The sequence below is a fragment of the Athene noctua genome, chromosome 8, assembly GCF_965140245.1.
Source record: "Athene noctua chromosome 8, bAthNoc1.hap1.1, whole genome shotgun sequence".
Lineage (NCBI taxonomy): Eukaryota > Metazoa > Chordata > Aves > Strigiformes > Strigidae > Athene > Athene noctua.
This window is the reverse complement of record NC_134044.1, coordinates 12,899,615-12,926,741: the sequence shown is the minus strand read 5'-3', so window position 1 is coordinate 12,926,741 and position 27,127 is coordinate 12,899,615. Positions and strand designations below refer to the sequence as shown.

The window sequence follows — 27,127 nt, the reverse complement described above, 5'->3', positions numbered from 1 at the left end:
AGCAAATGAAATACATAGCTAAGAACTGCCTCTCTGATGATCAACTATCAGATAAATCAGCTTGTTGATAAATCACCTCTTTTACATGGGCAAAACATATCTCTGGAGGAGATCTCACAAGCTATATATTTTGTTTCACATAATATTTTAACTAAATAAACAAGTATTTTGGACTTTAAGTTAGCTACAAGTCTGCACCAAGGGGTTCACTGTCCTATCACTGACCTTCACAAAAACTGGACAACCCTGTCATGTCGTTTACTGTCACCTTACACAGTTGACAATTCATGAAAAAATTCCTGTTTCCAACTCTCCAAAATTTATCCTCTTGAGCACTAAACAGTAACCTATATTTAAAATACCTATTTAAAATTTCTAAACATGGCACAGAAATATTCATTGTGCTATTACTATCAATTAGCAAGCCAACGCTATACATAACTTCCATACTCATTCAAATGCGGGACAAGCTTTCCCACTATTACTGGTCTGTCTCCCTCTGGTTGAGGAGCCCAGCAATACCACTGAAGTGACATCTTAATGAAGCGCTTAGGTAGCGCAGAGACTACAGTAGCACTCAATTACTCATCCAACATATGCTTATTTGGGTGAGAAGGTCTGATATGTATTAATCCTACTGAGTTTAAATGCCTTAATCTTAATTTACTTAGTAAAAAGCAGAACCATAGCTTAAAAAATAACCTACATGGCAAAAAATATTGTTCTATGGATTAACCATCACAGAAAATATTTCAGAAGGGAAAGCATGCAGAAATTTTAGAATGCAACAGAAATATGGGCTTCTGTTACTACAGATCATTTCACAATTTCCCCAAGGCAGTCAAGTCAATCAGACGGAACTTTACTAAAGAGCCCAGCATGGCTGACCCAGAAGCTGTCTCAATCACCCCGACACATACAACATTATTGAACTGCAAGAGGCAATCAAAATTTTACCAGGCTTTATTAGAATGACTAAAAAAGAAGTAAAAAAAAAAGTTGAAGTAATTTCCCTATACACAATAGAAACTCCCACTTTGCAATGGTGTACCCACATGTATATTTTAATTAATACTGATAGTTATATTTTACTTTATTCAAAATGTCACAGAGTTGTCAACACTGTTACAGATGGCACAGATTTTTCATGTATGTTTAGCAATAGATATCTGGAGACACATAGTAATAGCAGACTAATGAAATCTCTTTGGAAAGATCAAAGATACATAAGTATCAATGATTTACATTAACAAGATATCAGCTTTTAGAAGAATTTGTCCAATATGCCTTGAACTAGCGCAGTAGTTATCTGTGGATACAACTCTACGCACATAATAACTCTCCTTTAAATCAATGGAATTATAAGATTTAATTTATGTGCTATAATATTTTGCTCATTTGGGATGTGAAAATTCTTCTTCCCCATACCATTAAGAGGCTGATATAGGCAATAACAAGTAAAGCAAAATACACCTTTATATTCAGTTGTGAATTGTTTTCTCACTAAATACATCACGTTACCTAAGGGGGGAAAAAAGTTTTAGAATCAGAGTCAAGTCCTGATGCCAGGTATATCACTGGCAAAATCCACATTAGTTGCAATTAACTATATATTGACTCTAAGTATCAAGCTTGGAAGGACTAGAAACATCACAGAAGTAAAATACTCATCTGAACAGAAAAGGAGAATTTCGTACTACTTTATATTGACCTACCTTTAGGATATGAAAGAACAGGATCAAGTTTCCCTTTATCATAAGGGGATAAACTAGTGCAAGTAGAAATGATGGGAGGTGGAAACTGAATGGGAGAAAGGGAGACTTGGAACTAGAAGAGGAGCTTGATAAATCAGTCAGACAAAAACATTCGAAACCAAAAAAATTTTGGAAAAGAAAAACCTATCATGGAACATCTGGTCTGAAAAGAAACAGCTAGTTTCTGAAGCTCACAGACAAATCCTTTAAATTAGCATTCAAGTAAATACAATCTTGCTGATAACACACAGCCTAATATTTCAGCTGTTCTACATGTCAATGTTTTTAATCAGTCCATTCTACCATGGATTATTAACAAGATGAAAGGATGAATACACTAAGTGAATTAAAGTGGGTAATGCTAGATACAGCATTAATTTTTTTTTGCTAGTGGCTATTATTATTAAGGTAACATCTGCAAGAGAGCCCTGAAAGTGGGTTGATAATCCTTTTCCCACCAAAAGCATGCATGCAGAAGCACCCAATCTGCTTTATGCATAATTTATTTCTGAAGCTTAGCAGTACCAGTCTCACTGATGAGCTATTGTCATGTACTACCTTTATTCTCCTTGGACACCTGTATGTGATAGCAGCGACAAAGTACATACCTCCACATAAAATACTAGAAATTCATTAAGTAATCTACATTTAGAAGTACCAAAACAAATAATTATGTATATAATAAGGTCATGATTAACCTGTAGTATTTCCTCTGTGTGACCAGCTGAATCAAAGCTGAAATAATCTAATTAGTAATTTGATCACAAATGTAATATACTGGAAAATAGAGAAATCACCATTACTGTTTCATTTTGCAGCCCTTTTTTAGAGGGTGTAGCAACAGTGATGCTTAAAAACTCCTTAAGAAAGTAGTATTACATGGCCAACAAAAAACTGGTTCTATCAGTAACCTGGAACTCTTGATCCATATAGATCTGACTAATGCTAGTTGTTGGTTTTGTTAATATCCCTTTGCATATCACAACATGACCCCTAGTCAACTGTTTCCTCAGTGAATGTCAAGGCTGAAATGAACTAATGAGAGAGCATCTCACACAGAAAGATCTTAAAACATAGGTTTTAGACTGAAAAGCATTGCTTAGCTAGGTATCTTTTCCAAGTACTACATTTACAATTTATTGTTTCCCTATTGCATGGCACAGCACAGTGGAGTCTTCTCCAGTAATAATTCTGTTTACTAGGATCGAATCCTTTTACTTACTGGTACTCCAGTTGTACATTTTTAAAATTAATTTATGTAGACCTAGTGATTTTTTGAGGTTTTATGGCAACAGTTATCATGGATGTGAAGTATTTCACACATCATGGCAAATGCTATAAAAATATTTTATTAACTACTGCAATAAGAAAGGTGGCAACTAAACATTACACACAGACTTTATGTGAAGTGTTAAACAAAGGTACAGCCTTTTTAGTTGCAGGTATTTCCACATTATATGCTGTTAAGGTGATATCTATTCCATTGACACAATCCTCACATAGCAGTGAAAGCTCCAAGTACTGGGAAAACACTCACCAAGGAACATACACCCCTCCAAAACATAACGAGTACTGTTCCAGCATACATAGGTTGAATTTATTTGACTTCTAAAAAAAATAAAAAAGAGGGTAAAAGGACAAAACCATGAACCCCTTTCCTCCCTCCTCCATTGCATTGGTTTCTGTAGAAGCCATGCAATGAGGAAAGTTGACATTTAGTAGAACCTTTATCAATATTCCCATGCATAGTCTTTATTCTAATAATCAGTAGAGATCACAGAACCAGATGAAAAATTTATCCTCACATTTCAGAAAACATAAAGAATTTTCCATTATGAAAATTGTAGCTAGAACAGTTATTCAGATTTTCATTGAAGAAATATTTTATTAGAAGAATCTGTGTAATTGCAACAACCAGAATTTTCAAATGTAGTTTAAATGAAGTTTTAAATTAAAACACTGAACAACTTTCTCTTAACATGTCTACTACAGAGTTTTGCACTTTATTAAGGGATATTTAAGCATCATTGTTGCTTTAAGTTTTTTAAAAAAAGTATTTTCCAAATCAAATTAAACTGTGGAAAAAGACTTACTATGAAATCATTATGGCAGTTAGATTCTTTAGTTCTGCATTTTTTTAATTTTTAAAAATCAGCATTTATTATCCTGCAGATTTTGCCTTACGGAACTTGATTTCATCATCTTAACTCTCATTCAAAAATTATCAACCGAAAAAGTCTTGATAACACTGATCCTGGTAGTAAATACATTTCTGCAAATTTCCTCCACAGCTGCTAGTCTCAAGAACACTTGCCTAGAAATACTGAAAAGTAAAAAACAAGTTGTAAATAAGCAAAAAATATTTTTGCTGCTATATAAATAATAATGTCAAGTTCCAAAAGAATGTATAATCTAACATGCCATCTCTCCAAATTATTCACATTTAATTTTTAAGTCTTCTGTATGTAAGCAGGCTTATTCATACAAAAAAATATAGATAAATGCTTGCAGGACTATGACCTGTCTAGATTACATATAGAAATATAAGACATGAGAAAAGCAGATTTTATTGTTATACGTTTTCTTTCCTCACTTTTTCCTCTTTTACCTGTCAACTTTTGCTTAGTAGCCTTTAGGTTTCCGGCTTTCCTGTTGTCCTTACCACCATTTAGTGTTTCAATTTTCATTTTTTTTTTAAATCATAAAAACAGTATTCAGGATGAGATTGTTTTAATCTGTGCCCCTTCAGCCAAGTTGACTAAGCAACATGGGCACTGATAAAAACAGGGCATGCCAGAATATACAATTTTACGGTGTACAGGAACAATGAAATGCGTTCAAAGGTCAGGCAACTACTCTGACATCCACTTTCATGACTATATATGGAAATTAATCTTCACATAATCATACAGACTATCATGTGTTATTACAGCAACCATGCAAATGATAAGCACACCTTGATATTACACAAAACTACTTCATACAGTTCAGAAGACCTCCATGCACCATCTCAGCCACATTTCCTCTGACCATCATATCAGCCTGTATAATGTTCATATTTCATAGTTCATGAAGGCATCAAGGAATACACATGCATTTAAATATCTTAGTACAATCACTTGTGTCTGCCTACGAGAGACAGCTGAGATTTAACCGCAGTCATGCTAACCACATGGGGGAACATCTCACATCCACAGAGTGGATAAGTCCCAAGAAGAACAGCAATTCTACCTCAGAATTAAACAACAGACGGAATAAAAGTACAGATAACACACTCTCATGCTCTAGGACCTGCTGGCCAAAGCAAAGTCACTCAGTGTCTTAACAGAAGTACATTGACCTGTAGAGGTGTGTGGCAGAGAAGCAATGAAAGCCAAAGAAGACAGAAGCCTGGGTGTGGAAGATCATGCAACTATATAGCAAGAGGATTGCCCAAGTAGGGAAAAGAAGAAAAAAAAAAAGGAAAAAAGGCAACATCAGTTTTGGCAGAAATCTTGGTAGTGCCACACACATCAGATTTGATACTTAGCTCTACCTTAGCTGTATGTTCCCCTTGAGTTCTACACACCTAAGACTCATTTCACCAATATAAATGCTGGACTGGAAGAGAAAATACAGAACAGTCTCAAAGCCCACTATTTTCATTAGTAATTAGTCTCTCTCCAGCTGGATGATAATATATCTGCTCCTCCTCCTGAGAGTCAGGAGGCATAAAAGTATAAAATAATGGGATAAGGAAGAAAAAAGGAAATAAATTAAGAGTTTATTGAGCTGCTTATCATGCTTTAAGAAAAGCAAGTAACAAAGTCAGGTGTTTCCACTGGTGTTCAGAGAGGCTGGGGAGTGCTAGGCTTTGTGGGTGGCTATAAAAATGTTTTTATGGGGAGCACCTAGAAGGCTTCTCGCATCCTCCCAGTACAATGAAGTTCTTATTATAGGCAGCTTTACATAGGGTCTTATAAAACCACGGTAGCAGGAAAAACTTGATGATATGGTCAGAAGGCAGGAGATAGGGCTTTGCAACAGGGAAGCAAGAAAAGTCTCCTAACTTCGCTCGCAGTGAAGAATGGGGAACAGCAGAACTCTCTTTAGTGAATTGCTATAAGTACTTATTACAAACAAAAAAAAGAAAAAAAAAAAGAAAAAAGCCTGGATTGCATGCTTGGTAAATGCTTAAAGAAACCACACCACAAATTTATATACCATTCTACCTGTAACAAATGAAAGCACTTCTGCAATACCTGTATTAACATGATCTCACTGTTGACGCAGGAGACTTCCAGGCCAAAGCACTATTTTTTTTCATTAAGCACTTCATGTGCCCCACTTACACTTTACCAACAACAATAATGAAAGTATCACCCAATAATTCAATTGAATATTCCATTCAACATAATATTTCTTAGGATTGAAAGCTAAAGAATAATAAAGCCTGTTCAAACTCTCCTAAAACCCCAACACATAACTTGCTATCCTTCTTAAGTTTCAGGGATGACAAGAATTTTAACTCTACATCAAACAAGCAGACACCTTTCTTGGTGTGACTTGTCTTAGGTTCGGAAATTTACATTCAGAATGTTGTTTTCACAATAACTATTTTTTTAAAAAATTGAAAATATGTAGAAACTTGTGCTCAAATTAACACTGATAACAAAACCCAAACATACTTGGTCTTCCTGTACCACTAAAGTTTACTTCGCAAAACATGTAAAGCCACCTAGTTTCTGCTTTCTCTCTAGGAATGACTCTTGAAAGACATTTAATAAAGTCAGCTCACAAAAAACATCACAACATGTTGAAAAACAAAACCCAGTTATGTTTTGTAAAGTTTCTTTAAGTATTCCAGGTCCTTCCCAGGTTAGCAACCTTTGAAAGGTCAGCAAACTTTTAAATGAAATGGCATACGTATTTTTTGCAGAACAAAAATAACCATCTATAAATGAAAAATTAGCAATAGGTTCCCCAAAAGCATCCATCGGAAGTGAATGAGTAATTGAAATACACACATGCACCCACTTCATGGACTGTTTTACATGCAAGAGACAGAGCCCTAAGGCGATGGAAACAGGCGACAGAATTAGAGGCTTCTGAGCGGATTTTATTTCAGCCCAGAAACAACACTGAGACAAAGTTCATAAACAAGTGCAGAAGGAGCTACACGCCCTAATCTGCAAAACCGAGCTCAGACTTCGGCTTCTCCTCACGTACTCTCCCTGCTGCTCCCATCTGCACTTACCCCCCGAACTCATCCTCTCACACTCGCCACTCTCGCAGCCTTCGGTAGCGCCCGCGGGCCACAAGCTGCCGCTCCCCAGCGCGTCCCGCCCCGCTCCCAGCGCACACCTTCCGCGCCGGCGGAGGGCGGCGGAACTCTCCACACACCACCTAACGCTTAAATAGCCTGCTTTGGTTTTTTTTTCTCAAAACTTTTCGTACTTCATGCACTTAAACGCGCTCACTCCCTCAGAAAACATAAACAGAAAGCAACAAACGCTAAAAGTATATAAAAAAAACCCAACCAAAAAACCTAAACAACCCAATGTTTTAAGAATTAAGTCCGCTCCTTACCGCTACCTATCGGGGGAGCGCTGAGCCGGCGGGTGCCGAGCCTGCCCGCCTGCCCGCCCGCTAAGCGAACGGAGCTCGCCCCTCCCACCCGCTCCCCCGGCGGCGGCGGTAACGCCGAGGCCCGGCCGCCGCCCACCTGCCCGCCGCCGCCTCCCGCAGTGCCGCTCCGCCCGCCGGGGCCCGCCGCCACCTGCTGCCGGCGGGGCGGGGCCAGCGGACGGGCAGCGCCGGCGGCCAATGGCGGGGCGGCCGGCGGCAGGGGCGGGCCGAGCCGAGGCGGGGGTCGCTTGGGGCCGTTCTCTGCCCCGCAGGGACGGGCCGCGCACCCGGCAGAGCTGCGGGCCGCCGAGCCCGGGCTGCGCCCTGCGGAGAGTGCCGCCACCGCCACCCTCGGGGGCTGGCACGCTCCAGAGGGGGGTCCTCGGCTGGCACCGAAGTTTCCTCCTCGTCTCCTCCTTCTTAGTCACACCTCTCCAATCCCTCACTTTAATCCAGCCTCAGAACTGCCGCACTTTCCCGCCCCGCCGTGCGCGGCGAGTCCCCTGGAGCCGCGGTCCGTGCTCCGCCGAGGCCGGGCTCCGGCTGGCGCTCCCGGCAATCCCCCAGCGCCCGTGGCGGGAAGCGGCCGCGGCTCGGCGGGGTGCTCGGCTGTGACCTGTCTGTGCACTGCGCCGCGGAGGAGGCCCTGCGGGGACAGCGAGGTCCCTGGGGGAGGCCGGTAGAACTCGAGCACAGAGCCGCCGTCTGGTGACGAAGCGGTTAAACTTCAGCAGCGCCGCTGGGGAGCGCAGCCGCCGCTCGACATCGGGGCGGTGTTGGCTCCTGCCGGCCGCCGTCGCGCTGTTCCCGCCTCGGCGGCGCGCGCGGCCTGTTTCAAAGCGGGAGCCATGGCCGAGCAGGGCCTGGAGATGGCCTCCATGATCCCGGCGCTGCGGGAGCTGGCCAGGTAGGACGGACCCGGCCTGCGCCTCCTAGAGCCTCTGTGGGCGGGGTGGGGGGTTGCGCTGCGGGAAGCGCGCCCGGCCTCGGCATCATGTGTGGTGTGGGGAGGTGGTAAAGTGGGGGGAGGCCTTCCCCCGCGCTCTGAGAGGTCTCCCGGGCCTGGGCGGCCGCCTTCCCCGCATCCTGGCCGCCTTCCCCGCATCCTGGCCGCCTTCCCCGCATCCTGGCCGCCTTCCCCGCATCCTGGCTGCCTTCCCCTCCCGACACCTGCCAGGGTTGCTCCCCACCTCGCTGGTGGTGCTGGTAGAACCTGATGGGAGAGGTGTGTTGGCCTGCATAGCACCCAGCGTCCTGGGGGCTTCTGTTGTGTTTGTAGTGTGGTTTTGCTGAGAATTAAACGACCTTGAAAATGTTTTGCTCTAAAGTTTTAATGGGAGCATCAAGACTGTAGCTTTATTTTGTGGTAGGCAGGTAGTTGACATGGTGGTACTATTGTACGTTGAAGACTTGACCTGAGGAGTGCTAGATTATATCTTAGTCACCTCAGCAGTTGCTATTTATACCTTTTACCCAAGGTATCGGTAACTAATCTGTTGAATCATTTTGGTTAATTCCAGAAGTGAAACGTGTTCTTTTTTTTTTTTTTCTTCACTAAAGCTTTGTTGTTACTTGTTGGTAGCATGCAGATAAATCCCTTAGTCTGCCAGATGTGGATTTAATATATATCAAACATAATTGCATAACAAAATTAAATTATCTTCACTTCATAAAACTTTGTACTTCTGAAGAATAAGGAGGCAGAGGAACAGGCAATATGCTGGTCATTAAAATGAGAAATCAATTTGTATTTCTTTTTGAAGACTTCTAGAAGAAAAAAGTCAACATTTAACATTTTATTGTTGAGATAGGCTTCAAATAAGTATTTTGCATTTTAAAATGGATAATGTCAAAATAATATACTTCTAGTGCTAGTCCAGAAGACTACAATACAGTTGTGCAGAAACCAAGACAAATACTCTGCCAGTTTATTGACAGAATTCTTACAGATGTAGATGTTGGTAAGTATTACATCCTTATCTTTTAAAACTATTATCTGCTTCATGCTTTAAGTATTTCCTGCCAAAGAAAATGTTACAACTCTTACTTCAACACAGATTTAGTAGTTGAATGCAATACCATTTATGACTTGGTTTTTAATAACTTTCATGGTGAAGTATTTGCTATTATGATGTGAAGAAACTTAAGAAAAAAAAAGTGGGGGAAATGCAGTGCAGGCTTGTGTGGATATGAATGCTCACAACACGGAAAATCAGGAGTATCATGTAATGTGATTGTTCATCAAATAATATAGCTTGCAAGTCTTAATACTCATGGGGTCTTTCATAATTGAAATACTTTCATGTAAACAACTTTATTCTTAATTTTAGAATTCTAACAAAACCTTATTTTAGTACTCCTTAAGTCATGTTGAGGTTCCAATTATTACAGTAATTTAAGAACATTTTGGTAAGTATGAAATACATATACTACAAAATTATAATTTGTAGTTATCTGTACATTTGCATCAAGGAGAATCACAGTAATGGTATAATTTCATGTAGCTGTCTCAGACCGGTATTTTGCCTAGTGAATTGATCAACTTAACTATCATACCCATGTTACTCTATAGATGATGTGCTTGTTAATTCTCTTAGAGCCCTGAGAGGCAAGGTTATAAAAATAAAAACAAAAAGCCAATCTGCTTTTGACTACATAAGTGTTGCATTTTATCATTACCATGTAACTTTGCTGGTTAATTGCTATCTGAATCTGAGATGGTTTTCCTCTTGTGCTAACTAACTCTGTGGAATTTGGATAAATCTGATGTGATTCAGGTACCTGTTTCAATGGAGCTATACAGCAGCATTAGGTATGTTTAGTATTTTGCTAAACTTTCTGATTCGGGAAGCTGAACTGACCGTTTAAAAATTTTTATTTCTTGGAGATTTAAAACAATTCTTAGAGGTTTTTTTTCTTCCAAGATCATAAACCTAGGGAAATTTGTGTAATTAAAAATTAAAATATTAACTATTCGATAGTCTTCACTCATCAACCAGTTGGATATAATAATAAATGTTAATGCATATAGTGTTAATGAATAATTTTAAGCTAATGTACATGTTTCTTCGTACAATTTGGTGTCACATAGAGGGTTTACAATATGCACAAAATCATCTTCATGCATTAATAAAGCACACTCCCATTGATAATTATACAGGTTTAATACCATATCATAGTATGTTACATTAAAAATTTCTTTTTTTCTCTTTAGGTGTGAACAAAATTTGTGAAGTTGATTTACTGCAATGCTAACTCAGAAATATGTCTTCTCTTTTTTTATTTTTTTAAAGTTGCTTTGGAACTGATTAAGAAATCAGATTCACAGCCAAGTTCTGTAATGTTGCTTGATTTTATTCAACACATAATGAAATCTTCCCCGCTTATGTTTGTAAATGTGGATGGAAATCAGGAGGAAACCGAATGCAGTTGCATTGGTGAGTTTGTTGAAAGTGTTTATCTTGAAGCTTGGTATTTTCAGGATTTAAATTTTGTGAAAATGCTATTAGAAGAGAACAAAAAAGGGAAAAGGCAGGTTTGTAAGATCAGCGTTACATATTTATAAGTAAGGGAATATTAAGATAGACTTTTAATATTTTGAATTGACTTGCACTTTTGATAATGGAAATTTATCAGGACAGAGTTTGACCTTATTCATTATCATTGTTTGGTGATATTACCTGGTTCATGTTGATGAGGTGTATCCTGTACACATATTAATTGCCTGAAGGTTTTTCATTGCCTGAGAGTTTTTTTCAACAGAGGAAAATGTCTGGAACTACCCAGTGTAAAATGTCTGTCTTTCCCCACCCCACCCTCCCATTTTCCTCTTTTTCAATAAGATCTGCTGAAGGAATGTCTCTGTGAAGGCTCTCTGTTTACTGAGCCAACATGCATTTATCTCAAGGAGTTTTCCTTTGTTTTACTGATGAGCAGCCTGCTCTCAAGGGCTGCTCGTAGTAGGAGGTTTTGGGTTTTATCTTAATAATTTTCTGTTCACTCTTTCTTTTTTTATTGTCCTAGAATTTAGTAACTGGATCATAACAAGGCTTCTCCGAATTGCTGCAACTCCAAACTGCCACACGTTGTACAAGAATATTTGTGACGTCATTTGCTCATTACTTTTCCTGTTTAAAATGAAAAGTTGCTCCATTTTTGAAGTACTAACGAAAGACTTGCTACAGCTTTTCCAAGACTTAATCTTCCTACATGAAAGAGATGCACAAAAGCATCTCTGGGGAGACGGACTGGTCTGGCCAGTGACTGTAAAGAGATTTTCAAGCAATACAAGTGACAATGTTGGGTATTTAAGATTGGCACCATTACAGCTGATGGGTATGCCCAATGTAGAATGTTTAGAAGTTATATTAATGTCTGTTCTGACAGATATTGTTGCAGATGTGTTTTTTGTAAGACAAGATATTATTCTCTGGGGGATAGGCTGCTCTCTGTTGGAGTATGGCAGTCTGAAAGTTAAACCTTTGGCAGTGAAGTTTTTGGTAAAATTAATTCATTTAGGAGGACCTCCGGAACAGCTGGCCAGTGTTTTCTTCACAGTCTTTTTTGGAATTTTACAGTCAGCACTTGAAATGGATACTGAAGAATCAGAACTCTTTGGAGAACCACTGTTACTGTTGGTGAGGACATTGTTGCCTTTTGAAGCAGATTCTTACAAACATATTGAACCTGTCTACTTGAATATGCTACTAGAGAAACTCTGTGCACTGTTTGAAGGTGATGTGTTTAGGTGTCTTCAGTCCGAAAAGCTGAAAGCTGCTTTTTGCCATATACTGCAATATTTTCTGGAGTTTGTTCCAACTGGCTATGAGTCTGCCTTACAAGTAAGAAAAGTCCGTATCAGTGCCATATGCAGAATTTTTGTGGATGTGCTTGGAACTCAGGAAGAACAAGAGGTAGGTTAATTTTAAAAACTCTTGTTTGTGTGAATAGGTCGCGTACAAAAGCCTACATCTGTGCAAAGAAGAAAATCAAAGAAATGTTGGTTTTAGTTGCATAATTTGATAGTCATTGTTTCTCAACTGTTTCATATACTTGTACAGGTCAGAGTTCTTTAGTTGCATGTAGCTGGACCCTGTGTTTTTTACATGTATTAAACTATTGAGAAGCTATGCAGGCAGACAGGTCTGTAATCGTAGTATAAAATGGGGGTAAAGCACAGAGTATGCTCATATAAGGGCAGCTTTACAAGTAATTTCCCTTCATCTGATCTGCTCTTACTTTATAATCTTATGCTTTTAGTCATATTTGTTGGGGACAGGCAGACAGAAAGATTTGAATTAAAATAGGGTCATAGAATAGTTTTGGTTGGAAGGGACCTTTAAAGGTCATCTTGTGCACCCCCCTGCAACGAGCAAGGACATGTTCAAGCAGATCATGTTGCTCAGAGCCCTGTCCAACCTGGCCTTGAATGTTTCCAGGGATGAGGCATCTACCACCTTTCTGTGCAACCTGTTCCCGTGTTTCACCACCCTCATCGTAAAACCTTTCTTCCTTATGTCCAATCTAAATTAGCCTCCTTTAGTTTAAAACCATAATGAGGTGTTAATAATGAGGTATTGATATGTTGAGTGTTCTCTCTACCCCATAGACCCACATGCTTATGGTATTGTCTCTTAAACTTAGTGTGTCTGGATGACTTTGGTAGAGCAAGGTATTATGGCAAGAACTGGGAAACAGCTATACAAGCTGCATTCTCTCTGGCTGGAATACAGGAAACTCCATTGCTTATGAGAGCTTTAATCTTGTGATTAAGGTTTTTGAACAGAAAGATTTTTAAGAATCTGTTACCATAATATTTTGGAATTTTGTATTTTAAGTCAGAAACAATAATATCATGTCTTTGAGAAGTAAGGCATAGCATACATCATGGTACCTTTGTTTGTCCATCCCAGTATCTGTTGAGTCCACTTTACACAGCATTAAAAACACAAACAGAAGAAATCTTTCAGGAGCTTCATCAGAACCAGGTAGATACTTCTGATACTGATGGGTGGAGCAGCAGCAGTGATGAAGTTCCAGAGAAAAGACGACGACTAAGCCTGCCAACAAAGCATCCAAAGTCATCTAAACCAGTAATGTATGACACTCACTCAGTAGCTACTTGTATAGTAATTTGGCTAGTAAATAATAACAAATTATAACTTATTTGAGGCAGTTTCTTCATAACAGCCACATGAAGATCTTCTGGGAAAAGATGTAAACAATATTTTGACGGATCAGAACCTACAAATTATTTTAAAGCCAAACTTTAGTTAAAGAGACTGTATTTTTAGTATGTTCAGTGCAAACGTTTTGCATTTTTACAGACTAAAACCAGAAAAGCTGAGCAAATACATACAGAAGGACAGAATAGCATATGTGGCTAAGCTGTTGCACTAGATGTGTAAAGCAGGTCTAGTTAAAGTCAGGTTGTTCTCAGATGAACAAAGCCAGTTCTCTCAGCCTCTGCTTGTGCTGTGCTTCAGCTCCCTGATTGTCTTGGACTTGTACCAGGATGTTGGTCTCTTTCTTGTATTTGGGCACTCAGAACTGGATCCAGCATGCTGTATTCCAGGTGTGGGATCACAATCAGCCTTCACTCTTGATAATACAGCCAAGTATGTTGTTGACCTTCTTTGCAATAAGGTCACATTGCTCTTACATTCAACTTTTCCACAAGTCCACCAGGTCATTTTCTCCAAAGCTGCTTGCTAAACAGTCAGCCCTCAGCCTGTTCTATTCCACGGGGGGGGTTTTGTGCCAGTTGCAGGACTTCTCATATGTCTCTGTTGATCTTTGTGAAGTTCTTGTCAGCCTAGTTTTCCAGCCAGTTGAGGTCCTCCAAATAAGCAGCTCTCCTTTTATCCACAGAGCTACCTGTCTCATTGTAGAAAGGCATCAAGTTAGTCTGGCATGATTTACCCTTGGTGCTGGCTGTTGTCAGTCACCTTCTTGTCCCTTATGTGGCTCGAAATGAGTTCAAGGAAACTTTTTCCATAGCCTTCCCAGGGGCTGGGGTTAGGCTGGCTGACCTACAGTTCTTTGAATCCTCTATTTTTCCTTTCTTGAAGATGGGTGTAATGTTTGCCTTGTTATAATTATCAGGAACCAGCCTGGTCACCATGGCCTTACGAGGATTATAGTGTTACACCTTTACAGCCTTTCAGATAAGTCTGATTTTCCATCATACTTAACTTCAGAGTTAGTAGCTTGTTCTCCCAAAGGCCACATTTAAGCTAAAGATTCATTTGGTATTTTTTAAATCCTGTATCCAACATGGATTAGCTCTGGTTTTGCTATAATTTATTTTTTTCTGGAAAAAAAAAATGTGTTAGAAAATAATATGATCAAATTACAGACTTAATCCTGTAAACATGACATTGAAGAGCACTCTATGGAATGCCATCACGAAGAAAGCTGCATCCTTAATACTTATCCTTGAGAAAGACATTCTGACAGCGGATATTCTTCAGACTGTAGAAGGGATTGCTGTAATTTTGCGACTAGCTGCTTTGTGCATAGTTCATTGTTCTCCCCCGACAAAATCTACCAGGTAAGGTACCAAGGTGAAACTGAGAGCAGTAATTTCTTGTAACTGTTATTATGATTTGTGTAGATTACTTGAATGCTTGTCCATGTATTAGGACAAGTGTTGGATAAGTCTTGTGTGTTTTGAAGAAGTACATTTTCGTAGTAACTTTGCTTAAAAGCAATACAATATTAAATGTTTATAGTCTGTTGTATTGATCATATGATTTATGTTTTAACAGCACAGATCAGAAAGTAAATCATCCATGTAACTCTGAGATATTTAAGAATGCTCCAAGCTCCTCAGATTCATTGGTGAATATACACTTCACATGGATTTCCTCTGATTTTATCACAAGTGTAGTGAAAGTCTGCAGAAACCTGTTAGAGGCTGCAACACAGATTGTTAACCTAGAACAAGTAATTGACAGAACAGTGAAAATCTTTGATGCTTTGCTGTATGCACAAGGTGAGAAATCCTTTAAACTAGCATGTCTTTTATTGGATTTGTGAATTAGGAATGCATCTGACTAAATTGGTCTGTTGTGGTAGAGGTACTGAAATTATAGATCTTGTGTCAGAACTCAAATTTCTGTACAAAAAAGGTTAAATTAAAAAAAGCATTCTTCTCTGATTAGAGAGCTTCCTTTCCATTCCTTTTTGAACATGATTTGCTAGTCTTTATACTATTGATTTTTATCTTAACAAGAGACTACACGGGGGTAGTGAATATGCATAAGGAAGAAATTAACTTTAGCAGTTTTCATTTTCACACACAGAGAGGCAGCATGCCTTACAGTATCTGTTTAACTGTCTCTGACCAGCTTCAGCAAATGTGGCATTCAGGAAGCATACCAAAATACTAAGTACTTGCGTGGATTTTTTTCAAAGTAGCTAGTAGGATGGAGGACAGACTCTACTAAGACTGAAGCTTTACAAGTTCAGCTTACTAGGCATCCCAAAGTCCACCTGAGAGGCTTTGTACAAATCCAGAGAAGTTGTGTTAATTCTGCTGCTGGTGTATTACACGCTGTCAACTGTTTAATGAAATTTTTAGGTTATTTTGATGTAGCACTAGGTAATTTATTATGATATGCCTGAAATGTAGGATATCCAGCATGTGGGAATAGTGATACTAATATTTGTTGATAGAAAAATAACATTTTGTAACAAATTAAGACCATAAAATGTGCATCTGTTTTATGAGCTATACAGAGCTGTAAAAGTATGAGGTTTTTGGTTGGTTTGTTTCATTTTGATTTTTCCCCCTAGTGAAAATTCCCCTGAGTGATCAAATTCTTGGTAATTTATGTGGATTGCTGTCTCTGCCCTGGATTTACAGCCATCCTGATGATTCTTCTTTTAAGCCATCTGCTTTTGGGTTTGATGCTCTAGTTCTGAGTCAAAAAACTGCACAGAGTTTCTGTAAGTATGTTAAAGTATATAAAACCAAATATCTATGGAATGATTCTTGTAAAGTAAAATTATTTTCTTGGCCTTCTTATCTTGATTGAGGATATCAAAAGTGTAAATCAAGTAAGTATCTGCTTTATTTTGTTTTTTCCCTTTAGCACCCCAAAGTCAGTCACACTGTGTGTTCCTTCTGTCTCTGTTCCCAAGCAACGTTCATCTGGATTGGAGAAAATCCATTTATCATTGGGCACTGCAAAGTCCCCATGAAGTAATTCGGGCTACTTGTGTCAAAGGATTCTCCCTCCTGCTTCATCCACCAAGTGTGCAGTCCTGCAGTATGATTCCTGAAGCTCTTTTGTATGTATTAATGCTGCTTTTCTGTCTCCATGCAAGAAAAATGGAGAATAAGAAATTTAGTATAAGCACAGAAATAAAGATTTGTTTCTATTTCATCCAAAATTTGCTAGATCTCAATTTCAGAAATTGTTAGATATCAACAGGATTGGTGTGACAATGTCTGTATGACAGAATAGTGTTCACTTACCATGTGAGTGTACAAGTTACTTCTCTAGTTGAAGATACCATTTCTAAGTAACAAATTTAAACTGAGGAGGGGAAAGGAGATATCTTAAATGGTATTTGTCCATATGTCTCTTTAAATCTTTCCAATTTCTCTGCCTTTTGTATATACATCTTGATGTCTTCTTTCCTATAGTTGTCAGTTACTTTATAACATGCCAGCCCAGCATGTTGTATCACCATGCCCAGTGCTGCTTCAGACATTTAATAGAACTTGTAGGTAATCTGAAAAGGAAAAAGATAATTTAGTGAAACAGATCCTTAAATTGTTCTCGTAGTACCTTCAATATAGTTAGAGAATTCAAACAATGCAGAAATATACATTTCTAGGCAAACGATCTATTAATATGGTTTCATTTTTGTTCCCATTTCAGAAATCAAATCAAAGATGAGTCTGAGCTAGTCAAGGAGGCTTGTGCTGCTATAATTGGGAAATTATCTTGCTGTCTTTCTGGTACATTCAGTGTACAGCCTTCCTTAGCAGACCCTGCTATTAAGCATGTTACTTACGATATTTTATGTAGCAGCCTTACTGTGACTTCTGCTGGTGAAAAAACTTGTTCTGTGCAAGCCTGTGTTTTCAAGCCATTTCTTATTCTCCTCAAGAACAAAGTATCCAGTTCAGTAAAGCTAGGTATGTGACTTTACCTTTATTAACATTTTGCACTTCTGTATGAGGTACTAAGTCACTACTACTGTACCTTTCTCCATACCTCTTTTTCTATATTGTTTTTCTTTTAATAGATAGAATAGTGCTTGAAATACGTATTTCAGTTGATATCACTACTAATGTTTGATGTTGTCATTGATATTCTTTTTAAAGTACCTTGGCTTAATTGAGGTCTATGGCTATATCTAGAAATGTAATACTTGATAAAATCTGAATTTTGAATAGCTTTGATGGTTTGACAATATTTACTCTTTTGATAAAAAAATTAAGCTCTATGGCTTACTTGCATCACTGTTCTGTATACTTCAATAGATTTTTAACAAGTGTTAAAAAAATCTTTCTCTGTTGTCCTCCAACCCACGCCAACCAGCATTTATAGAAAATATACCTCATCTTTGCAAACATCTGGATTTTAACACTGATGAGTCCAGTGTGAAGATTCTTGTTGGGTCTTTATTAAATCTAATGGAAGATCCAGACAAAGATGTGAGAGTGGCTTTCAGTGACTGCATAAAGAACATACTAGAATCCTTAGACTCTGAAGAAGGATTTATAAAAGAGGTGGATTTATATTTCTTTTTTGTTGTTTTTCCTAACTTACTGTGGGTTTTGTTTCACTAATGTCACACTAAAATTATTTTTTTGTTTCGTTTTCGTGTGTTCCAGCTGTTTGTTTCAAGGATGAAAGAAGCCTATACAAATGCCAAAATATCACAGAATAATGACCTTAAAGATACTTTGATTCTCACAACAGGAGATATTGGAAGGTATTTTTGATAGTATCTTGAAAATTGTAAAGTAGTGTCAGTTTGTGATGCAAAGTAACTTTTTTGTACAAGTGTAAATGTAAGATTAAATTACTTATTTCAAGCTCAGCCTTTGTCCAGAGTCCTTTGCAACTGTACTAAGATGTTGATTCGTATGGAATATTTCTCATTTTCTTCTGCCCTGTCATAGGAAATAGAGATAAGCTATGCAAATACAATGATGAGTCATTTTGCATTGTGGTAATTGTATATTCTTAAGTTATTTTATTAATGCAACTATTCTTTTTTCCTTTTTAATTCTTTTTCTTCTGCTTACTTTGTAAGGGCATCAAAAGGAGATTTGGTACCATTTGCACTCTTGCATTTATTACACTGTTTGTTGTCCAAGTCAGCTTCTGTGGCTGGAGCAGCATACACAGAAATTCGATCCCTTGCAGCAGCAAAGTCCATAAAACTGCAAGCTTTTTTCAGTCAGTACAAGAAGCCTATCTGTCAGGTAAAAAGAAAACAATTGGTAGTTTAGAAAGACATGTTTAGGTTCTTTTGGTGTATTTTGAAAATGGTATTCAACATGTTTTACAAGGTGAAATCTCACTGGATTTAAAAAACAAAACACCTCCACAAGGGTTCAGGAAAGAATCAAAGAAGATTTTCATAATCTTCTCCCCTCAACAGTATTGTTTTTCTTTGTTATCCCGTAGTAGCTGTCATTCTGAAATAGAGGAACTGTACAATTTCTTGCATTGTGTGGTACCATTGAGACAAGAGGCTATGATTTAAAATGAGAATTGAAGTCAGTGCTTTACAGGCATAATACTGACATGATTGATTTGTTTGTTTGCTACACCCATTACCCAAAGACAGAAGTTCTGTTTAAAAGAAAATTGTCAAAAGCAGACTTCTAATTTTGAATATTTTTTAAAATAATGCAATACCTGAATCCAGGGTTGCAAAATTAAATGCAGTTATCAAGTGGATGATAATCCAGTTCTATAGCAAAGTAATAATCATAGATCTATGTACAATAAATGAGAAAGTAAAAACAGATGCATAGAAAGAGGAGTGAAACTCTTGTGTTTATTTTTAGGGAGTGAAAAAGGGAAAAATAGCACTAAATGTTTCTTCATGGTTAGTTTCTAGTGGAATCCCTGCACTCCAGCCAGATGGCAGTATTGAGTGCTCCGTGCCAGGGTAATGAGCTACAGAAACAAACAGCTGCTCACCAGAGAGAAATGGCTCTGGACATGTTATCTGAGATCGCCAATGTATTTGATTTTCCAGATCTAAATCGCTTTCTCTCAGTAAGTTGGTCAGTCCTTTATACTTTTGATTTTTTGGGGGGGAGGGCTGAGGGGGGAGTGCTTGTGCATTTTCATTTTAGTCCACAGTTTTTCTGTGAATGTCACAGATCTGAGTTTTTTTCTTCTCTGTAGTTGCTATTGTTTGTTATAATATAGAATACTTTGCGGTTGCTGCAACTGGGAGCTCAAATACAGAGGAGCAGTTTTATCAAGGAGTTAGTGATAGCTATAGTGCTAATTCAAGTATGACAGATGGTGAACTAACGAAGGTCTAGAGTACTCACTGAGTATATCTATATTAATGGTTTACTGCATGTGGAGGATTCCTTTGTAAGGCATAGTTTTGGCATGGTGTCTGCTTTCTTGTTTCAAATGAAGAAAGCTATTGTTCCGTGGATAGACCTTTTGATCTACTTAGATACTCTTTTACTTGCAGCCTAAGTAGCTTCATACTCATATTTTGCTTGTTGGTAGATGAGAAATGCACAGCCATTAAGTAAGCAGTGTTCTAGTTGACTGATAGGTCGGAGGAGTGCTGTTGTGTGTGGGTGTGTTGTTTTTTGTTGTGGTTTTTGGTGTTATTTTTCCTTTTAAGATTTCCTTTTGTGGAGAATCTGGATTGACACAAAAAATGCTTGCTCACTATTTTGTTTGCATGTTTCTCAGTACTGATTAGATGAAGCACCTCCTTAAGTAATTATTTTTATTTTATCTGTATTTTTACTAGGTATTTCCATCTTATTAAATCTGTTCTTTATGCATACCTATGGTCGTACGTATGTGTGGTGTTGTACCGACACACATAGAACAGAGTCAAACCCTGGGGTTTTGGAGGGGTTTTTTGTTTTTTTTCTTTTTCCATTAAGTGTTGTTCTTAATTTACCAGAGGACCCTACAAGTTTTACTTCCTGACCTCGCAGCCAAGGCTAGTCCTGCAGCCTCCACACTTATTCGAACCATAGCAAAACAGCTGAATGTAAACCGAAGAGAGATTTTAATCAATAACTTCAAATACATCTTCTCCCATTTGGTCTGTTCCTGCTCCAAGGATGAGCTTAAGCGGGCACTTCATTACCTCAAGGTAAATTCCATTTGCTCTATTATACATGCAGAGTTGGAGCAACAGTTGATGAATAGTGAGCTTTCTGCTTTAAGTTATAGTATTGTAAAACATACGTGGGAAAATTCTATATGCAGAAATTTTGCTGTTCTTGTTGTTTATAATTTGTTCTGTTGGCCCTGAGGAACTGTTGTAAGATAGCTTGCAAACCAAAAAACTTGGTTTATCTAACATTGAGCTGATTGTAAGCTTCTTCTTTTGGATTTCTATGGTAAATTAACCAGGGTCCAGTGTCTCCTGTCTCAGTGTGCTAGTTTTATTGTGGTGGAATGAAGATTTGGTGTCTCTTTGCTATTTGATTATAGAATGAAACTGAGATAGAACTGGGCAGCTTGCTGAGACAGGACTACCAGGGACTGCATAACGAATTATTGCTGCGTATAGGAGAACACTATCAACAAGTCTTCAATGGTTTGTCAATATTGGCTTCATTTGCATCTCATGATGATCCCTATCAGGGACCTAGAGAAATAACATCACCTGAACAAATGGTAAGGATTTTCATGTTCAGTTTTGTTCGATAATTTTTTTTTTTTCTCCAGTCTGACAGTGAAGACAATTTGATGTTCTCTGAACATCTCTTATCTGAGGCAAAAAGTGGAGGAAAGGCTGACATTTCATATTGTTTCTGTAATAGGGAGATATGTACCAAGTATGCATAAACCCCCTCCCCTCAAACATTGTGCACACACATATCAAATTCCTACCAGGACAAAAAATCCTACAGCCTAATAGGGATGTCTTTCATAACACTGATATTTCTTAAGGAGCAGTGCATATATTTGGGATTCTTCTCATTTGGCTTTCAGAATTAGCATTTCATACTTCCTTTTTAATTACTTAAGTTTAGGAATGTGTTAATAATAAGATGATTTGTTGACATTTTTTTTGTTTTGCTTTTTCCCTCCACAGGCTGATTATCTGCAACCTAAATTGCTTGGTATCTTGGCTTTTTTTAACATGCAGTTACTGAGTTCCAGTGTTGGCATTGAGGATAAAAAAATGGTGCGTAAACTTAATTTTGAATATTAAAACAAAGATAAGCAAGAGCTATTTTAATAATATAGACTTATTCATGTGACTGTGCTATGGTCACTGAAGTCTCAAAGATATTAAACTTCAGACATGATTCTTGAAAACTGATGGTCTCACTGTGGGTTGGACTTCTGTGTAAGCTCTAAAGTTTTTGTTCTGTTTCTTTAATGGTCAGCTAGTGTATATGTTTTGGTCAGACATGGCATATATGGTATATGTAACAAATCAATCCACAAGTAATTACAGAGGAGGAATTCAAGTGTATGTTTTATATGTGTAAAAGAAAGTGGAGGATGAGGGAATGCGGGAGAAAACTGCAGTTACTGCAGGGAATGGAGTTGTAAGGACACCATAAGGAAAGCTAAAGAAAATAAGATGAAATCTAAAAGAAGCCAGACATTATTGGTTTTGCTTCTCACAGAATAGCTCCTTTCAGCTTTTACTGTAGAGGGGATTTAGAGAAATTAGAGCTCACAACTTGAGACAGAGTCTGAAAGTTCTGCTCTACTGAGGCAGTGCTTCTGACCACAGGACAGGCCTTCTAGCCACCTCACAGAGGTAGTGCAGATGATTTCTGTAGGGAATTTTTCGGTGGTAGAATGTATATAACCCTTACATCAGTGGACTGCATTTTCTCTGGTCTTAATTCAAGCTTTTTGCTTCTCTGATAGTCACATTGAGATGATTTCATTTTCATAGTCCTATATCTTCACGCTTTCTGAATTTCTTCATCTGTATAGCATTTCTTCTGCTGCACCTGCTATTTCTATCTTTTCTTGTTCTGTTTTTTGGTGGTGGTGCATTTCCCCTTTGTGACCTTTCCTCAAGCTCAGGTTTCTTTTTGTGTTACTGATCTGTCACGCTGGCCATTGTACTACCTTGTTTGGTCCAGTGTTACTGTGACTGAAATATCTCCTGCTTTTTCTGCATCTCATTATTTCCTCTTCTGTGTTTTGTCAGTCCCACTGACAACTGAGCTATTACCTGTTCCCTGAGGTTTACCAATCATTTCTGCCAGAAGGTGTATGTCAATTCTGTTGTTGGTGTTCTGTTGGTTTGGGGTTTTTTAAATGCAAGTTTATTTGTTTATATTTCCAAAACCTGCTATTTTTAGCTTCTAAACCTCTGGACATACAGTCAATCATTTGGTATAACAGACTTCTATAACCGTTACCTCCTTTAGGTTCACAGTTCTTCCCTCGTCAATCTGTCAACAGTGTAAATAATGACTTTTCGTTACAATAATGTCATTAAAGATTCCCTTTCATTCTCTTTTCCTTTAATGCACAAATCCTTTATTGCAACATCAAACCGAATTTGATGTCTTATGTAGTATGATTTCTTAAGCCAGGTTTTATTAGAAAATGTGGTTTGTGTATGTTTTACTGAGTATCTAATACACTAAAATGACTTTTCTCTCTGTCTAGGCTTTAAACAGTCTTATGTCCTTAATGAAGCTCATGGGTCCCAAACACATCAGTTCAGTAAGAGTGAAGATGATGACTACACTAAGAACAGCTCTAAGATACAAGGATGACTTTCCAGAACTGTGTTGCAGGTGAACTGATAGTGTACCCAAACAGTGACATACCTGCTATTTCTGTCCTTCAATACGCTTCTTTTTTTTTAGACAACAGTCTAAACCACAGAGCTGAAATAACTTAAAATGCTTTTCATGACTCTGTTAAAATGTCTTTATGTAGAGAAGAATCATTAATTACTGTTGTTTTGTTGTCTTTTCTTGTTTAGAGCCTGGGATTGTTTCGTCCGAAGTCTGGACCATTCATACCTTGGGTCCTTGCTTAGTCATGTGATAGTAGCATTATTGCCCCTTATACATATCCAGCCCAAGGAAACTACAGCAGTGTTTTACTTTCTCATAGTTGAGAACAGGTACTGTACAAAATATTTTCAGTTATGTGGATTAAATCCTGCAATAAGAATGGGGATAACCCTAAATTAAAGTTGTCCAGAACTGAGATGGGAGAACTTATTTTTCTGCAAAACAGTATGTTGTTCTATTGAATTCCTACTTCACTAAATTGCAATGACATTTTCAAATTTGACAAGTGATAACCTCATCTGAAAAGGTGTTTTTATATCATTCTTGTAAAAATATATGATGCTATGGCCAAGGTACACCCCATTCAGACACACCTGCCAGGTTTTCTGATACTGCATTTTTTCTGCTCGTACGAAAAATGACTTCCCTCTACAGAGCACACAGAATAACTGATTGCTAACCTTTGCTCTAAGCTAGAGAGAAGTGTATAGCGTTGAAAACGGGGAGGAAATAAGTTCTTTATTTGTTCCATTTGATAATTAGAGTTATGCAGTGCACAGAATTTAATGTTGAGTAAGATGTCATACATCCTCTTCACAAGTGGTCACAACTGAAGATCAAAGTCTAATACAAAAGACTGACATTTTTGTTACTTAACCTCTTTGAAGACCATGTTGAGTCAGTTCTTTTTCATCTTATGTTTTGCAGCTTAAACTTCTAATTTTTTTTTTTTTTAAGGAATGGTGATAGCTGATATCTTAATTACTTTTGTTGGGTTTTCATTTTTCTTGCGCTGATCATACCAACAGTATTCAAACTTAAAGGTGACAATAGAAATAATAAGGCTTTCATAGAAGCTTACAGTAGTGAAACTGAAAGATTCCTTCATGTTAGGAACACAGAATTCTTTTTTTGGTTTTGTGGGGTCTTTTTCTTATATGGAAAACTGGAACTGTATTCACTTCAAATGGGATTATTCTCACCATTCTTAATCCAGGGCCCAAAATAAGGATTGCAAATCCTGATAGAGAAGAAGCAACTTTGAAAGCTTTGGAAAGAACTGCCTTTAAAAGACAAAGTAATCTGAAGTATAGAGGAGAAATACCTGTGGCTTAGTTGAGTAATGAGAGCAACAAATTGTTTAATATGTATACTTAATTAGATTAAAAATTAATGGAATTTACTTTTCTCTGCTTTACAAGCCTTTATTCTTTTAGTTGATATATTTTATTGCTTTCCTTTTTTCTTTGCAATATATTTTTTGTAACTTAGGGATGCAGTACGAGAGTTTTTGCATGAAATATATTTTCTGCCTGACCTCCCAGAACTAAAAGAAATTCAAGTTGTCCTTCAGGAATACAGAAAGGTATAGCTTCTTTTATTTATTGTTTTATTTTCAGTGCATCAAATGAATTCATGACAAGTAAGGAAAACATGTCAAGTTTATCATTAGGGAAATAGTATTTACCTGTCTCCAGCAAAACAGAATTTGTATTGCAGGAATGCTTTGAAACAGGTCCTGATTCTTTTTTAGAACAAAAATATGCTTATGTTTAACATGCTTGTTTCTGTAGCATCTCCTGGACACTGACTTTTGATCTTTTTGAAGCTAAAGAGATTATAAATCAGTAGTATTGGCTATGACAATGATTGTGTTACCAGAGAAGCTACTTTCAATTTGATCCCTCTTCTGTATTCTCTTTAAAAGCAACAAAATATGTCTATTTTTAGGAGTACTCAATTTCTTTTGTTTGCTCTCAGAATGGTTAGGTTGCACTCAGATGGGAAGCAGCAGTTATTTAGTGGGAATGAGGTAACAAAAGTAAAAATTGATTTTAGATAATTAGGTGCTCAAAGCAAAGCCTTTTCTTCTGATTTAATAAATTTTATTTACATGATCACAAAAGCATAAATATAGCACCTTTTTGAGGATAATATTTTAAAAAAACAGACTGGAAGACATTGGTATATAGGTAAAGGCAAGAATATAGTGAGAAAGATAGTTGTCCATATGTGTTCTCACTTGTGTTCTTTGAAATGCTGCTTAACCTTGTTCCTGTTATACTTCACTTGAACTTCTTATGTCATGTCTTGTTCAGGAATCCTCCAAAAGCACTGACTTGCAGACAACACTGCAGCTGTCTATGAGAGCTATTCAGCATGAGAATGTGGATGTTCGTATTCACGCACTTACCAGTCTGAAAGAAACACTGTATAGAAATCAGGTATAGAAAACCTCCTTCAGCAGAATTAAAAATAAATCGAAGTAGCATCTGGACCAATAATCTGAAACTCCTAACTGTTGCTGGGTGTTCACATGAACTGTGTTATTCTCCTCGATTTATTAAGCTATCTGTTGCTTAATATAATGGGGAGAAGGGATTCTCTTTCATCATGTCTCTTTGTAATAGGACTTTCAAATTCTCCAAATCTGTGTGATGGTGATTCAGCAAGGCTGGTGGTACATTTCTTACCTTTTCTTCAACGCTGAGAAAAGATGTGTCTAAAGTCTATTTCAGCAGTCTGGTGTGTGGGCTTTTCTCTGTTAGAACATGTATGACTTTTGCATCAGGAGACTAATACATTAAAGTGAGCATTTTTTGTGTGTGAGTGTAATACCTGAAAGAATTAACATGTGTGTGACCACCTCACAGCTTTAATTATTTTTTCCTCTTCCTTCTTTGCCTTCCACCCTCAAAAATTTGAATCCATTGATTATTTTCAAATAGTGTACAAATTGCAGATACTGCTTTCCAAATCTGTGTATCTGACCTATTAAAAAAAAAAATTAAAATTGTCCCCTTAGTAGCTATGAGACTATGGGACACTCTTCAGTCAGAAGTTTAAAAAAATCCTACGTAAAACAACAATCATTGTGTATATTCCTGGCCGGTCAGTAATTCTTGCAGCTCAGGTCAGCAAAATCTTGCCATGCCTTGCTTAGAAGTCTAGCAAAATAATTGAAGCAAATCAAGCTTAATTAGTTCCACAGCTCATGGAACTACCTGTATTTTTTATGTAGGCTGTTGTTTCAGTTTTCATTAAACATAACAATGGCAAACATTTTCGCATGATCAACAAAAAAGATTTTTCTATATTTGGACTAAATGTGGATCTGGGGAATGAACACTGGGCCAAAATGAAGAAGGAAGGTCATCCAATAAAATGATGGGCATTGTTTAAAGGACTTGAAAGCGTGGGCTTTGTAGGACTGAGAGCGAAGAAATGGCCAACAAATGGGGAATCATAAGGGTACAAATGGCAGTGAAACTAGAAGGTATGACAACAGCTGCATGAAAGAAATTGAGAGGAAGTATCAGAACGTCTGAAGAAAAGGAACAGATAAGTGAAAAAGATAATTTAGAAAAGGAGAGGCTCTTGGTAAGACAAAGAAAGAAAATTTAGTAGAGAGGTGTGTGATAATGAAATGTAGTATTGGCCATGACAGTGTTATTAATTGAGGCCCAAATCCCTCACTGTTACTCATTTATTTAATCCTTCTTAGGGTAAAAACAGTTTAGGACAATTGGGCTACAGTTACAAAATGACAGTATTTGAATCACAAATCCAA

General features: G+C 37.7%; 2 protein-coding genes across 6 annotated transcripts in view; one reads left to right on the top strand and one right to left on the bottom strand.

The window, feature by feature from the left end:
* PLS1 (plastin 1) overlaps positions 1-7,446 on the bottom strand; it is a 50,083-nt gene extending 42,637 nt beyond the window's left edge. For both annotated transcript variants that reach the window (XM_074912070.1, XM_074912073.1), the window contains exon 1: positions 7,323-7,446. The gene's annotated coding sequence lies outside the window, so the exon portion shown is untranslated. The remainder of the gene's footprint in view (positions 1-7,322) is intronic.
* Positions 7,447-8,133: 687 nt separating this feature from the next.
* The window catches only part of ATR (ATR checkpoint kinase), a 41,836-nt gene continuing 22,842 nt past the window's right edge, over positions 8,134-27,127 (top strand). For 3 of the 4 annotated variants that reach the window (XR_012634056.1, XM_074912236.1, XM_074912239.1), the window contains exons 1-21: positions 8,134-8,268; positions 9,231-9,322; positions 10,655-10,798; positions 11,385-12,274; positions 13,274-13,458; positions 14,719-14,913; positions 15,131-15,357; positions 16,161-16,313; positions 16,460-16,658; positions 17,255-17,514; positions 17,921-18,111; positions 18,217-18,317; positions 18,642-18,813; positions 19,451-19,618; positions 20,505-20,699; positions 21,044-21,229; positions 21,651-21,743; positions 23,201-23,331; positions 23,523-23,666; positions 24,829-24,922; positions 25,656-25,781. Coding sequence is in view for 3 of the 4 variants with exons in the window: in XM_074912236.1 (XP_074768337.1) it covers positions 8,210-8,268; positions 9,231-9,322; positions 10,655-10,798; positions 11,385-12,274; positions 13,274-13,458; positions 14,719-14,913; positions 15,131-15,357; positions 16,161-16,313; positions 16,460-16,658; positions 17,255-17,514; positions 17,921-18,111; positions 18,217-18,317; positions 18,642-18,813; positions 19,451-19,618; positions 20,505-20,699; positions 21,044-21,229; positions 21,651-21,743; positions 23,201-23,331; positions 23,523-23,666; positions 24,829-24,922; positions 25,656-25,781 (4,005 nt within the window). In the remaining variant the exon portion in view is untranslated. The remainder of the gene's footprint in view (positions 8,269-9,230; positions 9,323-10,654; positions 10,799-11,384; positions 12,275-13,273; positions 13,459-14,718; positions 14,914-15,130; positions 15,358-16,160; positions 16,314-16,459; positions 16,659-17,254; positions 17,515-17,920; positions 18,112-18,216; positions 18,318-18,641; positions 18,814-19,450; positions 19,619-20,504; positions 20,700-21,043; positions 21,230-21,650; positions 21,744-23,200; positions 23,332-23,522; positions 23,667-24,828; positions 24,923-25,655; positions 25,782-27,127) is intronic. The other variant, XM_074912238.1, reaches the window with a different exon arrangement.